General features: G+C 51.1%; 1 protein-coding gene across 1 annotated transcript in view; it reads right to left on the bottom strand.

The window, feature by feature from the left end:
* The window catches only part of DDR2 (discoidin domain receptor tyrosine kinase 2), an 82,498-nt gene that overhangs the window by 32,370 nt on the left and 33,973 nt on the right, over nt 1-16,155 (bottom strand). The window contains exons 3-6 of the mRNA XM_063133703.1: nt 12,384-12,615; nt 10,687-10,834; nt 7,950-8,046; nt 227-410 (exon numbers count right to left, since the gene is read on the bottom strand). Coding sequence (XP_062989773.1) covers nt 227-410; nt 7,950-8,046; nt 10,687-10,834; nt 12,384-12,615 — 661 coding nt within the window. The remainder of the gene's footprint in view (nt 1-226; nt 411-7,949; nt 8,047-10,686; nt 10,835-12,383; nt 12,616-16,155) is intronic.

Below are 16,155 nucleotides of genomic sequence, written 5' to 3'. Positions count from 1 at the left end.
GGTGTAAGAATAACAGATGAGGCTGTTATTCTGCGATCACCCTGCCTCATTCGCAGAATTTTGCATGGGGTTCAGATATAACAATAGCCACTCAGTGCGTAGCATCAGCGAGCCGACCAGAAAAATGGTCGGAGGGAAAGGAATCTTCCGCGTACCCTCTCTGAATGGCCCCCTGCTGCCAATCAAAAGGCAACACAAGGAGTAAGCATTGATTTTGACAACTAACCTTCATGGTGGTGAAGTTTCTGATCCGGTCAAATTCAAATATGATTTCCACATGGCCATTGGTGGTGCTTTCATTGCGCCAGCCGACATAGTCGTAGCCAAGCCAGACGTGGTATTCATGGGTCTGACTGAAATCATCCAGGCCTGAAACCCCATCTGTCAGCTGGCCAAGTCCTTCCGTCATGCTGGTGGTGATAAAAGAACGGGAAACAAGAAAATGTGATTAGTCCCAACATTTTTCTCCTGAATTTCAACAAGGTTCTCTTGGCCCAGACTGGCAGCCTCCTTAAAGGAGGCTGATGACGGCCGTTCTTCATCAGTGCTTAAGAGTGGGGCAGGGGGTGGGGAGTGCTGATTCAGTGGGTGTAGAAGCATGAGGTTGGGGACCTCAGGTGAAATGGCCAGGTTAGTCAGAAAGAGCGAGCAAATTCTCATGTTATTTTGTAATGCATTCATTCGTTTTTGCCAAGTTTTGCTTCCAGCTTCCATCCTACTGAAAGCAGTTCCAAGCGATCCCCCAACCCTCATGATAATTCTTTTTGTGGGATGCAGAGGAGCTTTTATGGGGAGGGGCAGCCCGCAAAGTCCCAGTTCACACATAGAAGCAACACTGTAGTTCTCTAGAAACCAGCCACAGTGGGTGATTAGTCCCACAGGAGTTTTCTCCTGCAGTTTACTGCTTCTTCCTGTTCTGGATTCTTTTCAGGATTTAAACGGGGTCTTTATACACCATTTTCTTCTTTTTATGCATAACGCTATATGCCATTTGCAAGAGAAAGAAAGAGATGGCTGACAGACATTTTATAGATTTGATCTCATTTAATTATCTACAGGTTTCTAATGGATATTGTTTTAAATGGATAGTGTTGTTTTTATACTTTTGGTGGTTTAAAATTTTGTATATCTGGTTTTAATGTTCATTGTTTTTAACTTTTGTAAACCGCCCAGAGAGCTTCGGCTACGGGGCGGTATATAAATGTAATAAATAAATTAATAATGAATATTTGAAGGATGTAGCTTAAAGGGAGGTCCCAGGTTGAATCCTTGGGTGAAAGCCCTGGAAGGTGGTAACAGTTTGTGTAGACAATTCCACTAAAGAGAACAGTGGTCTTGCTTGGTATAACAGAATTTCCCATAAAGAAGGACTACGACTTTTCAGACTATGCAGTGTCTTGTGTAAAGTTACTTATTAGCAATGGAATTCATCACATTGATATAGGAGTAAAAAATGTTTTGTCTTCTGTTAGAAATTAAGTACCCTTTTACCTAGGGCTGAAAATGAAAATTTTCTGGAAGAATCTGATACTTGGTACAACATGTCCCCTCAAAGTACTGGAGAGATATTTATACTTTTTCAGGTAGAGGCTGTAAGGATGGGGTTAATTCATACAAAGGCTGGCTTTTAGAATGTTAAAATGTATTTTTATTGTTATGATTTTAGGAGCAGAGCAGATAAGTGCCAGCTGCATGGGGGCGTTCTGGCACATCCTGGAACCGCTTGGGGCAAGGCCGATCGGCCTTGAGCGAAAATTAACATCTCTGGGAAGGTGTGAACGATCCTCGCAAGGGAGGGGGAAGGAGCAGGGAAAACTATCTATAAAGAGTACGTTTTGCAAGGGGCTTTTGTTCTGAGCTGGATGACCACATGGCTGGGTGAAGTATAGTTTGCAACTTAGTTATTTTAGTTTGCTTGGTCTGGGTGCCTACTCTGTATCTGCATGTTTTATCCATTGAATGCTAATCTTGCATTTCCTACCCTTATCCTCAATAAATTTGGGCCTAACCAGTTTTGGAGCCGTGTGCGTGTGTTCTTTGGATCTGTGCAAAATCCAGTGGAAAAGCCAGCTTTGCTGGGGCGTGCTTCCTTTACATGGTGGGCAGCGCTGGGATTCGACACAGATCCGGAGGAACGATACGCTGGTAGGAAGGGGAGAGCAAAGCTTGGAACCCAGGCTAAGCAAAGTCGAGTAGGCCAGCCAAAATGGATTTGAACCAAGGAGCGGCGGCTCCAAGAGTAGAGCGTTCAGCTCAGAGTCAGGGAGCGGAAGCTCCAGGAGTAGAGTTTTGGGGGGCAAACCTTCAGGAGGGAGCGGAAGGGGAGTCCCATCTGTCCACTTTCGAGTGGGGGATGCAGGAGACACCTAGCTCTGAAGGAGAGGCCCGGAGGCACCATGCAGCACGACTCTGGAGGCCAGAGGAGGAGCAGGAAAGAGCGTGGTTTGAAGGTGACCTGAGGATGTCGTTCCCGGGGGCGATGCTGGAAGGGGACACTTCTGGAATGCAGGCGACCCTGGCACTGGCAGTGACGCTGGAGGGAGACAATCGGAGGGTGCAGGTCCCACGGCTGCAAGGAACACCGCTGCCTCCACCCCCCCAGCCGCCGAGAGAGGTGGAAAGGAATGGCCCCGGTGTAGGGGCCAGGGAGGAGAGCGACGAAAGGAACGTTCAGCGGATGTACATGGAATGTCTGGAGCTGATGTCCCACCATCTGAGGATCATGGAGAGAGAGAGGGGGGTGACCCCAGGTCCGTGTTTTGACCGACGGGCTTTTCCTATGTATCAGGAAGGAGATGATGTGGGAGCGTTCCTGGCCCTTTTCAAGGACACGTGCAATGAGCTGGGGGTCCTGCCGGCCCAGAGAATGAGCTTGTTGCGACCACAAGTTACTGGGACATTGCGAGAAATGATAGCCACCATCCTGCGGGAGTTGCGCAATGACTACCTGTATTTCAAAAACTTGGCGAAAGAACAGTTTGCCCTGACGGCGGAACATTGCCAACAGAAATTTCGCCAACTGACCCGGGGTCCAAAAGAGAATTTTGCCGCATTCGCCACCCGAATGATGACGGCTATGGAGGCGTGGATGGACGCCGAAGGGGTCCGAGACTTGAAGGGAGCCAAGGACTTGGTGGCTAAAGAACAACTTTACCGCCAGTTTCCTGAGAAATATGATGCTTGGGTGGGGGAAAAGAACCCCCCAACTCTGATGGAAGCGGCGAAAATGGCAGACCTGTTGCAGGCGTTCGAGCGGAAAGGCCCCAGAGGGACCCCCAAGATTCCGGAGAGGCGTCCTGGCGGAGCGGTAGGAGAAAGGAAGGCGGTGTGGCCGGGGAAGAAGCGTCGAGAGAAAGGGAATGCAGCTGGCGGAGCAGCGGCATCGGGACCCCAAGCGAGTGGGGGATGCTTCTACTGCAAGGAGCCGGGGCACCTGAAGAGAGAATGCCCAAAGTTGGCAGCTAAGCAGGCGAGCGGAGGCGGAGGGCCAACTCCACGACCCGTGGTCAGGGCAGCGGCGGCGCACACAACACCGGCTTCTCCAGCCTCAAATTGGAGCGACGACAGTGAGGGAGAGGTGGCCGACTTGGAGTGGGAATACATGCGTGCTGAATCCGCGGGGGTGGCCCAGGCCACCACCGGTCCCGGGAGTCCAGGTCCAGCGAACGCCGTCTCCATGCAGTTGGTGACCCCAGCCCAGCTCCAACGGAGTCGCCGGAAATTCTGTGAGTGCATAGTGGTCGATGGGAGGAAGGTGCGGGCTCAAAGGGATACCGGAGCGGACCTTAGTAGCGCCCATGTGGGGCTGCTCAAACCTGGACAGAGACTAGAAGGCTGAACCGTAACGGTGACCCCATACGGAGCGCCTCCCTTTGAGGCCCCGTTGGCCCGAGTGAACATTGAGTATCGAGGCTGGAAAGGGGAGCTAGTTATCCTCACGCACACGGAAGGACCAGCCTTCCTCCTAGGCAACGACTTATGTTTTAAAGTTACGCAGTTGGCAGTAACAACTAGGGGGAAAGCCACCCGACAGCAGGGGCCCCCGGAGGAGGAAGAACGGGAGAACCTAAGGGAGGGACCCTCCACAGAGGGACGGGAGGAGGGAGGCCCTGACCCGGAGGGATGGGACACCCCAGAGTTTCAAAAAGAGTTGCAGCAGGATCCCTCCTTACGGGAATGCCGAGAGGCGGCGGGAGGCCCCGCAGAGGGGCGAGGGAAGGTGGGGACAGCTGTGTTAGTTTGGGAACGGGGAAAGTTATATCGCCAGTTTTGCCCCAAAGGAAAAGGCGGAATAGAGAGGAAACAACTGGTTGTGCCTGCATCCTTAAGGGGGAAGGTGTTGGAAGCGGCCCATGAGTGGTTGTGGGGGGGACATTTGGGAATACGCCGGACATTGGAGCGGGTGAGCCGGGACTTTTATTGGCCGGGAGTGGCCCAAGAGGTGCGAGATTTCTGTAATTCCTGTGAGACCTGCCAGAGAGTTGGGTTTCCCCGAGATCACCCCAAAGCCCCGCTACGCCCCTCACCCATTACGGAGGTGCCATTTGAAAAGATGGGGGTAGATATTTTGGGACCTTTCAGTCCAGCCACTCGAGGGGGGAAAAAGTACATTCTAACTTTAGTAGACTACGCCACCCGCTATGCGGAGGCCGTGCCGCTTTTGGTTATCTCGGCACCGCAGGTGGCGAGGGCCATGATGACAATTTTCACCCAGGTGGGGGTCCCCAAAGCGTTGGTGCATGACCAAGGGGGAAATTTTATGTCTTTGCTGCTGAAGGAATTGTGGAAGTTGGCGGGGGTTCATCAATGTATAGCCGCTGTGTACCATCATGAGGGGAATGGGTTGGTGGAACGGTTCAACCAGACGCTGGGGAAAATGATGAAAGCCTATGCGATCAAGCATACGGCAGACTGGGATCAAGCCCTGCCCTACCTTCTCTTTGCGGCCTGGGATGCCAAGAGTGATAGCCTGGGGTTTTCGGCCAATGAGCTGGTTTTCGGAAGGGAATCACGAGGTCCATTGAAGTTGTTGTGGGAGGGCTGGGAAGGGCGGACCACCCCCACCCCCGTGTTGGTGGTAGAATACATGCAGAACCTCCAGAACCTCTTGCAAGAGGTGGGGGAAGCCGCACAGGAAAATCTGGTCCAAGCACAACAGACCCAAAAAAGGTGGTACTATCGACAGGCCAGGCAGCGAGTGTTTCGGGAAGGGGATAGAGTGTTGGTTTTGAAGCCGTTGAAGCCGGAAAAGCTGGCAGTTAAGTGGGAAGGGCCCCTTATAATAGAGAAGAAGTTAAATGAGGTAAATTATCTGTTGAGGTATCCCAAAAAGCAGCGTCGTGCTAAGGTTTATCATGTGAACATGATGAAGCCGTTCCGGGAGCGAGGGGTGCGGGTCCAGCAGGTGGGGCGAGGCGAGCCGCTGGGCGAGGAGGCCGGGTTGGACGTCTTAGCTAGCTACCGGGGGAAGGAGGGGCTGGAAGATATTCAGGTCCCCGAGGAATTGAGCGCTGAGCAGCAAGAACAGTTGAAGCGGTGCTTGCAAGGTTTTAAGGAGTTGTTTTCGGGTTTGCCAGGTCGGACGTCGCTGACCACGCATTCGATTGATACGGGGAAGCACCCCCCTATAAAGTTGCCCCCCCACCGGTTGAACGGAAGGCAGTTAGAAATCGTTAACAAGGAGATTGAGGAGATGTTGGCTATGGGGGTGATTAAGAAGAGCCAGAGTCCCTGGTCGTCCTCATTGGTGCTCGTGGCTAAAAAAGATGGATCGGTCCGTTTTTGCGTGGACTTTAGAAAATTAAATAGCGTGTCCACGGTAGCGGCTTACCCCATGCCCCGGATGAACGATCTGATAGAGACCCTAGGGAAAGCGAAGTTTATTTCCATGGTATATTTGACCAAGGGATACTGGCAGGTGCCATTGGATGAGGATGCAGCTTTGAAATCGGTTTTTTCTACCCCCCGGGGGCACTACCAGATTACGGTTCTTCCGTTCGGGCTCTCGAATGCACCGGGGGGCTTTCAGAAACTTATGGACCGGGTTCTGGACGGTCTGGGGGCTTTTTCGTGCATTTACCTGGATGATGTGGCGGTGTTTAGTGATACATGGGAACAGCACTTATCGCACTTGGCGCAAGTGTTGAGTTGGCTGTGGGAGGCTGGGTTAACCGTGAAGGCCTCCAAGTGCCAGTTCGGAAGGGGGGAGGTGACATACTTGGGCCACAGAGTTGGGCGGGGAGCGCTGAAACCTATGGAGGCCAAAGTAGAGGCAATCCAGCAGTGGCCCATTCCGTGGACTAAAAGGCAGGTCCAGTCCTTTTTGGGGCTGGCAGGATACTATAGGCGGTTTGTTCCGAACTTTAGTCAGTTGGTAGCCCCCGTAACCGAGTTGTGCTGGAAGCGGCAGCCGATAAAAGTGCAGTGGACCGGGGCGTGTCAGCAAGCGTTTGACGGACTAAAAGAAAAACTCAAATGGGCCCCAGTACTCCGGGCACCTGATTTTGATCGCCCCTTCGTGGTACAGACGGACGCTTCCGAGGCGGGTCTGGGCGCGGTGTTGTTGCAGGAAGGAGAGGAGGGGCTGTTGCAGCCCGTGGCGTTTGTCAGCAAGAAGCTTTTGCCTCGAGAGCGAGTCTTAGCGACGATTGAAAAGGAGTGCTTGGCTATAGTATGGGCAGTGGGGAAGCTGCGGCCCTACTTGTGGGGGCGGCCCTTCCAGATTCAAACGGATCACTCTCCGCTTTGCTGGCTGGCGTGTGTAAAAAACACTAACCAGAAGTTGCTGCGTTGGAGCTTAGCCCTTCAGGACTTTGATTTCACCATTTCCCACATCAAGGGCAAAGAGAACGTAGTGGCAGACGGGCTTTCCAGAAGCTTCAACCGGGAGGGGGAGGGGGAGTCAAGGGAAAGTGAACCCCTGCCCCTGCGTGGGCACAAAAGAAGGAGTAAAAAAGGGGTCAATGTGTAAACCAATAAAAGAGTATGCCGGAGGCGGCATTTTCTAGAAATGCCACCTTAAGGGGGGAGGTGTAAGGATGGGGTTAATTCATACAAAGGCTGGCTTTTAGAATGTTAAAATGTATTTTTATTGTTATGATTTTAGGAGCAGAGCAGATAAGCGCCAGCTGCATGGGGGCGTTCTGGCACATCCTGGAACCGCTTGGGGCAAGGCCGATCGGCCTTGAGCGAAAATTAACATCTCTGGGAAGGTGTGAACGATCCTCGCAAGGGTGGGGGGAAAGAGCAGGGGAAACTATCTATAAAGAGTACATTTTGCAAGGGGCTTTTGTTCTGAGCTGGATGACCACATGGCTGGGTGAAGTATAGTTTGCAACTTAGTTATTTTAGTTTGCTTGGTCTGGGTGCCTACTCTGTATCTGCATGTTTTATCCATTGAATGCTAATCTTGTATTTCCTACCCTTATCCTCAATAAATTTGGGCCTAACCCTCCAGTTTTGGAGCCGTGTGCGTGTGTTCTTTGGATCTGTGCAAAATCCAGTGGAAAAGCCAGCTTTGCTGGGGCGTGCTTCCTTTACAGCGGCTACAGAAGGGTTCTGTTTACAGGGGATAGAGCTCCCATCGTGATCTCCAAATATCTGCAGGCAAATAGCACAGTTTTTCACACAAAAAATAACCTTTGACTTGTTTTGTACCATTGGTTTGGGTAGGACATAAAACTTGGAGGCGGAATTGCTGCAGTGTCTACACAGATCTGTCCCAAACCATAAAACATACCACAAGGAAGACTGGAAGAAGCTGCTGGAGGCCAAAAAGTTCTAGAAAATACTTAGTTGCACTTTATAATTTACTTTTAAAGTTTTAATGTGAACATATTGCAATCCTCCTAGGATTGCCTGGTTCCTTCACTTTGAAATATTTACTTGGCTTAAGACTTTTCCCCACCCCCCACAAAACTTTCTTAGCCTTTAGGCAATGGAGAACCCACCTGTAACCATCATAGATTGAATCATTCAGGTAAATCACGGTGCCACCAGGTAGAACCAACTGCTGCCCTGCTGGAGCGCTATATGAAACCAGCCCATCTGTAAAAGGGTGGAACGGTTGGTTACTCTTGCTCTGCTGCTGCTAGCAAGAACAGAGATTTGAAAAGAAGTTCTTGAACACAGAGCTTGGGAACAGGCTCACCACCACGGCCAGAAGGTTTGGCTGAGATCTGCTCCTGTCACACCAGAAACGCTGGGAGGCTGTGTAGGCAGCACTTCCATCTGCAGAGGAGACTGACATAGCATTGTGGCGAAGGGCCAAACTAGACAGAATACAGAACTCCTGGAGTGACATCACATGGAGGGAAATCGTGTTTGCTTACCGTCGCCTCTTCGCCCATCTGTTTGACCCTCATTACTTCCTCTTTTGAAAGAGGAAGTAAACAATGTGCACGTGGGCCATTCGGGGGGCAGGTTTGATCCCGCTGCTTCTCCTGCACACAGCAGGAGATAGCGGCAACTTCCATCTTTAAAAATAAGTCGGACTTACTGGGGTGTTTTTTTGTCATGCAAAGAAGGCTAGAAGGCGCGGGAGGTGCTTGGGAGGCAGATGCTGCCTTGAGAGGGACCTGCAAAAATCCATGAGTGCCCAGTAACGAGCGTGCAATAAAACATTCATCTAATGGAGCTCCTGGTGTCTTTTACTTTAATTAAGAATAGCTGTGGAACCTCCCGCCGCTGCACCATTTTGATCAGAGCAGCAGCACTAGGGAAGGTTTTTTAAAAAAAACACTTTCCCCCATAGTGTTTCCCCAAATTAAATTGTTCTCCATGGCAAGGGGCAGGAGCGAAGACAGGCTTCACTTTTGCACCTCTCTCCTTTCCTTTCCATAGAAAATAGCAACCGGGGCCCAGATTTAAACTGGAGAAAGGTTTGCCTATACACCCCATTTACCCCATGGTGGCTGTGCAGCGGTGCTGCATCAGTATTACCCACCCACTCCCGGTAGTAAGATACCTTGTAGTGGCAGAAGTAGTTGCCAGGTAATGGGTCTGGGAAGGAATTTTACCTGCACACCAATTGTCAAATTCTGTGCAGGGTTTTTGCCTTCCCCATGGCAAGATTAATTCCATTCTGATTAAATTAATCTGGACTATAAGTAAATTCTTTGTAGATGCTTCATTTTATAACATTTGCCATAAGTTAAGTAGGCATGATAGGCATTGGGCTGGATCCATTGGTGAGAGGGAGCGGGATTGGTCTCCTTGCTCCCTCACAGTGAGGATTCCTGTAAGGGAACTCAGGAATGTGGCCCCAAGACCAGACCAGGATGGGGGCTGCAAGCCGGCCATGTCTGTGGTTGTTGGAAAGGCATGCGGGCCAGGAAGGGAAATCATTCAGCAGGCAGGCTGGCCGATGACAGGGTCGACACCCCATGCTACCGTCAAGCCGGTTCAAGTGAGTCAATGAAGTTGTGGCCAATTTATTAACCCAGCTTTGCCTGGGTGTCTAAATTGTTCTCTTCCCTTTGCCAACTGAACCCAATTAAGCACTGCCCACAAAATCCAGTGAAGGGAAGTACATGAGCTAATGGGTGTTTTCTGTGAGTTTGTGGTTCAGCAGCTTTGAGCCATGTTTCTGAGCTGCTTTTTGATCCAAGAAGAACCTGGCAAACTGTTTGCAATTTTGGAAGGGGAGGGAAAGGTGGGGAGAAGGGATCTGCTGAAAGAGAACACCCCAGAAATATCTGTTGCAGGCACAATTGGTGTACATGCACCTCTGATTCACAGCTATTGGTTTTGGAGTTAGACAAAGATCACAGAATCATAGAATAGCAGAGTTGGAAGGGGCCTACAAGGCCAACCCCCTGCTCAATGCAGGAATCCACCCTAAAGCATCCCTGACAGGTGGTTGTCCAGCTGCCTCTTGAAGGCCTCTAGTGTGGGAGAGCCCACAACCTCCCTAGGGAACTGATTCCATTGTCGTATTGCTCTAATGGTCAGGAAGTTTTTCCTGATGTCCAGCCAGAATCTGGCTTCCTGTAACTTGAGCCCTGTTATTCCGTGTCCTGCATTTGGGGAGGATCGAAAAAAGAACCTGGCCCTCCTCTGTGTGACAACCTTTTAAGTATTTGAAGAGTGCTATCCTGTCTCCCCTCCATCTTCTCTTCTTTAGGTTAAACATGCCCTGTTCTTTCAGTCTCTCTTCATAGGGCTTTGTTTCCAGACCCCTGATCATCCTGGTCACCCTCCTCTGAACCCGCTCCAGCTTGTCTGCGTCCTTTTTGCAATGCTTCAGAGAGCATTGTTTTTTTTACATGCAAAACTGCTCTGGAGACCGGGAGCAGGGGTGTGTGTGTGTGAGAGGCAGGCAATCTTGATGGCATCACAGGTGACCAGACAATCCAGCATTGCACATGGGGGCAACTGGGGCTATCTGCTCTGGGGCCCTGCAAAGCAAGCCCACTCCTCTGCCACCACCACCAGCTCCTGAACGTAGCATTGGACACTGCCCAGCCCTGCTACATTGTTCACCAGACCTTCAAACACACAGGGGTCTTTGAATGGGGCTGTGGTGGGGCTCCTAACATCACACCTGCCGTAAGCCCCATTAAGAGGGGCTGTGAGCCAATCAGCATTATGCACAGTCAGATTCTGCATTAAACTCACAGATACCAATGTCCAAAAACATTCTGTCTGCCTTCAGCACAGCTTGCCCTGAAGGGCTGCTACACTTACCCAGCCAAACGCAACCATAGAGCTCCACTCTGAGGCAGACATTGGTGGAGTGATCAGTCACAGGGATAAAGCGAATAAATCGACCAATGATCGGTGGCTCCAAGTCCTTGAGAACAATGTCATAAGGGTTGGTATTTCCATCAAGCACCTGAGGTGGGGGGAAAGGACAAATCATAAACAAGGAGAAGGCTACTGAACAGCAGGCAGGCCAGGAGAAGATATACAACCATGGTACCAGGGTTCTCCCTAAAATGAGGGTGGTCGTTCATGTTATTCTAATGGTGTCCTCTTGTTGCTGAACACTATCTATCGATCGATCGATCGATCTATTTATTTATTTATTTATTACATTTATATACCGCCCAATAGCCAAAGCTCTCTGGGCGGTTCACAAAAATTAAAACCATCATAAAACAACCAACAAGTTAAAAACACAAATACAAAATACAATATAAAAAGCACAACCAGGATAAAACTATCTATCGATCTATCTACAGACACACACACAGACACACCCTGACTTCTCCGTGTAGGTCATCATTTCCACTATACATTAAATATAGTTTTAAAACAGATTGCAAATTGCTTTCATAATTTCCATGGGTTCTCCCACTCAATACTGGGAATTTAAATCTTGTCAAGGTGCTAAGAATTGACCGTGGATGTCCCAGCCTAATATGTAGCTGGCTTTCACTTAAGTCTGGGGCCCACATGGTGAAATGCTCTTACAGGCAGGACAATTCCCTGTAGATATAAAAAATAGCATATCAGGGAGAAGGCTTGGCATATAGGGATTTTTTTCTGTTTAGAACAGCATTCAGTTGTTCCCTGTAGGGTTATACCCTGTCTGGAGTGATACAGTTCAGGCACAAAGTTGCCACCTCAGCGAGAACTAGGCCTTTGTCAGATTGGACAACCATGGTTCCCAGTTTGGGAACAATGACAGTTGAGCAGGCATGAAGGCAAATTACATTTATAAACATGTCATCAGGATCAAGGAGAACAGAAAAGGGCGCAGATAGTACAAGGCAAATGTGCTACAAATAACATGACTCAAAATTTTGTAAAAGGTAATCAGGATATCCCGTAGCACAAATGTGGCTGTGGTGCACGTAGGGCAAAATAGCTGGAGCTATGATGCCATCTTTGAGCTGGCCCTCAACTGGGCTCTAACTCAGCAAGACATCTCCCCTACCCCACCCAGTTAACAGTATGTACACATCAACCAGGAGCTTCTCCCGCAGCCGTCCCAATGAAAACATTGCACAACAGGGAGCAGAGCTGGGACCACATTTTACCCGAATTCAAAACCATTCTGTATTTCTGAAACACGATAGCCACATCCTCCAGACGCAAATTCTGGTGTGAAAACTGGTGCTCCAATGCTCATGGCCCATAATTGTCCCAAATCAAAGGTCCACAACTGTGCTCCACACTGGCAAACACTTCTTCTTCTTCTTTTACTCTGGCAAGAACCTCTTCCCTTCTCTGGGAAGGAGCTCTTGCCAGAGTAGGCAGAGACAGATGCCAGAGATTGGTGGAGAGCTCTCCCTGTTGTTACCATTTGTCTCTGAAGAAGTAAGAAAGAAGCACAGCCTGCCAATCTTTATGCCGCAACTGAACTGTGTTTTGCCACAAGACTCTTTATTGTCAACCACGTTATCGTTATCGTTATCTCCTCCCTGCCACTCCCTTACCTGCTTTCCGTGCCTGTTCCGCCAAGAGATCCAGCGGGTGCCATCCCGGCTGTAATTAATTTTGTACATTGGAGCAAATTCGTTGCCATGGCCACCTGCATGGCGGCCTTGGGTCCCTACTAAGGTGATAAAGTGCAGGGCATGTAAATCAATCTCCAGGAATTCCTTGAGGTCATCTGGCTCCACAGGGCTCACAGGGCACCACGCTCCGTCCCCGTCTTCTGAACCCAGCCTAGAGAAACGTAGAGAGGGAAGTTGGCTGATGATGCCGTCCTTTGCGGCCCTCCACTGCCTAAGGCTCCATGCACTAGGTCAGCCTTCCCCAGCCTCGTGTCAGCCAGATGTGTTGGACTATGACTCCCATCACCTAAGCTAACACAGCAGTGCTGGTTGGGGATGATGAGAGTTATAGTCCAACACATCTGGAGTGCACCAGTTTGGGAAATGCTGCATTAGGTGGTTCTGCCCCATTTGTTCATTCTTTGGAGGAGCAGAGCTCCAGCACTTCTCCCTGTGACCCTTCTCCCAAACGCCACTCCAATTTCTCCAAGTCTGTTCAGCAGCACCCCCAGTTCCCCATTATCACTCCCCACTTTCACCACCACAACTTCTGTGCCTACCAACACTTAGTGGAATTTGTTGCCACAAGAAGTCAAGATGGCCACTAGCTTAGAAGCTTAAAAGGGGATTGCACACATTTGTGGAGGAGAGGTCAGTCAGTCATTATGGATCACATTGGACCCTCCATGCTCAGAGACTGTATACCTCTGAACACCAGATGCTGGGAATAAGAAACAGGAGAAGGCCATCACCTTCACGACCTGCTGGTGAGCTTTCAGGAGGCTCATGGCTGGCCAGTATTGAGAATGGGACGCTTGACTTAGATGGACCTTTAGTCGGATCCAGCAGGGCTCTTCTTACATTCTTAGCATCTAACATATTGTTGGCCAAAACTGATAGGAGGACAGAGTAAGCCCTATAGCAACATTTCTGAAGACAGAGGTCACCACGTTCTTTCTTCGTCTGTCAGTGGCAGTTCGGTTTGGGTTAAGAAAGTGGTTGTATCTAGGGCAGATCCCAGTGCATGGCAGGGGGCAGGCCCAGCAAGCCTCGTCATGGCTGTAAGGAAGGGGTAAATTCATACATGGAATGGCTGTTCTTAAAATATGTTAAAGTGTTCTATTGTTAGGGTTTTAGGAGCGGAGTAGATAACCGGCCAGATGTATGGGGGTGTTCTGGTACTTCCTGGAACCGCTTGGGGCCAGGCCGGCCAACCTTGAGAGAAATTAACATCTCTGGAGAGGTGTGAAAGATCATCGAAGGGAGAGCCGAAGGGAGGGGGAAAGGAGTGGAAAAAGTATCTATAAAGGGTATACTTTGAAAAGGGGTTTTTGTTCTGAGCTGGCTGACTCCATGGCTGGGTGATGTATGATATTGTAACTTAGTTTTTAGTTTGCTTGGGTCTGGGTTCAATATATATCTGCATGTATCTATAGTTTTAGTTGCTAATCCTGTTTGCTTGCCTCTTTCCTAAATAAATTGGGCTTAAACCTCCAAACTGTGAGCTGTGTGCGTTTTTGTTCTGGGGAGCTGTGCAAAATCCAGTGGAAGGCCAGCTTGGCTGGGTCCAGTCTCCTTTACATGGTGGCAGCTGTGGGATTCGACACAGATCCGGAGGAACAGAACGCTGGCAGGAAAAGGAGAGCAGTGAAGCAGAGAACTGAACCCAGGCTAAGCAAAGGCGGTTAGGCCAGCCAAGGATGTCTCAGGATCAAGGAGCTACGGCTCCAGGAGTAGAGTGGTTATCTCAGAGTCAGGGAGCAGAAGCTCCAGGAGTAGAAGTTGGGGGGCTGAACCCTCAGGAAGGAGCGGTAGGGGAGTCCAGTCTGTCCACTTTAGAGTGGGGGATGCAAGAGTCACCCGGCTCCGAGGGAGGGGCCTGGAGACGGTTTGCGGCACAACTTTGGAGGCCAGAGGAAGTGCGGGAAGGAGCATGGTTCGAGCGTGAGCCAAGGATGTTGCTCCCGGCGACGCTGCTGGCAGGAATGCCAATCCTGCAGTTGCCGATGACCCCGACGTTGGCGGTAACGTTGGAAGGGGACGCCAGGAGGGTGCAGGTCCCACAGCCACGAGGAACACCGCTGCCCCCACCCCCTCGTCCACCAAGAGAGGCGGATGGAAATGGCTCAGGGGTGAGGGCCAGAGGAGAAAGCGAGGAACGGAAGGTTCAATGGCTGTACGCGGAATGTATGGAACTGATGTCCCAACACCTGCGAATCGTGGAGAGAGAAAGGGGGGGGGATCCCTGGGCCGCGGTTTGACCGGCGGGCTTTTCCCATGTACCAGGAGGGAGATGATATGGGAGCGTTCCTGGCCCTTTTCGAAGATACGTGTGACGAGTTGGGGGTCTTGCCAACCCAGAGGATGAGTCTGTTGTGTCCACAAGTGACGGTGAGAAATGATAGCAACAATCCCGCGGGAGTTGCGCCACGACTACCTGTATTTCAAAAGTTTGGCCAAAGAACAATTTGCCTTGACAGCGGAGCATTGCCGGCAGAAGTTCCGCCAGCTAACCAGGAACCCAAGAGAGACTTTTGCTGCGTTTGCCACCCGAATGATGACGGCTATGGAGGCTTGGATGGATGCCGAAGGGGTCCGGGACTTGAAGGGGGCCAAGGACCTGATGGCTAAGGAGCAACTCTACCGCCAGTTTCCCAAGAAATATGATGCGTGGGTGGGGGAAAAGAACCCCTCGACCCTGATGGAAGCGGCGAAAATGGCAGACCGGCTGCAGGCGTTCGAGCGGAAAGGAGCCGGAGGGACCCCGAAGACTCCAGATAAGCGTCCCGGCGGGGCGGCTGTAGAAAGGAAGGTGGCGTGGCCTGGGAAGGAGCGCCGGGAGAAAAGCGGAGCAGCGGCAGTTGGTCCCCAGGCGAGTGGGGGGTGCTTTTACTGCAAGGAGCCAGGGCACCTGAAGAGGGAATGCCCCAAGCTGGCCGCTAAGCAAGCGAGCAGCGGAGGGGGCCCGGCCCCACGACCGGTGGTCCGAGCGGCGGCAGCACCAGCAATGCTGGCCTCTCCTGCCTCCAACTGGAGTGACGACAGCAGAGGAGAGGCGGCTGACCTGGAGTGGGAGTACATGCGTGCTGAGTCCGCAGGGGTGGCCCAGGCATCGGCAGGCCCCGGGAGTCCCGGTCCGGTGAACGCCATCTCTATGCGATTGGTGACCCCGGCCCAGCTGCAGTGGAGCCGTCGAAAATTCTGTGAGTGCGTGGTGGTCGATGGGAGGACGGTCCGGGCTCAGAGGGATACCGGAGCTGACCTTAGCAGCGCCCATGTGGGTCTGCTTAAACCCGAACAGAGACTAGTGGGTCGAACCGTAAAGGTGACCCCCTATGGATTGCCTCCCTTCGAGGTCCCGCTGGCCTGAGTGAACATTGAGTATCGAGGATGGAAAGGGGAGCTAGTTATCCTCATGCACACGGAAGGACCCGCCTTCCTCCTGGGCAACGACTTATGTTTTAAAGTTACCCAGTTGGCGGTGACGACCCGGGGAAAAGCAGCCCGGCAGAGGGAGGCCCCAGGGGAGGAAGAACCGGGGAAAGTAGTGGGAGGATCATGCCATTGGCCCAACACATGTAGCAGAGCATATTCTAGACCTGTTTTTCCCCCCAACTGGACATGGAGATGGTGATCTGAAAGTGGGGGACTTTACATCAACCGCTTTGTCATGGTCAGATCACCACCTGCTGAGGTTTAGACTTTCTCTGCA

This window comes from Elgaria multicarinata, chromosome 1 (assembly GCF_023053635.1).
Source record: "Elgaria multicarinata webbii isolate HBS135686 ecotype San Diego chromosome 1, rElgMul1.1.pri, whole genome shotgun sequence".
NCBI classification, from domain to species: Eukaryota; Metazoa; Chordata; class Lepidosauria; order Squamata; family Anguidae; genus Elgaria; species Elgaria multicarinata.
The sequence above is the reverse complement of the archived record's forward strand: the minus strand, read 5'-3'. Positions and strand labels throughout refer to the sequence as shown.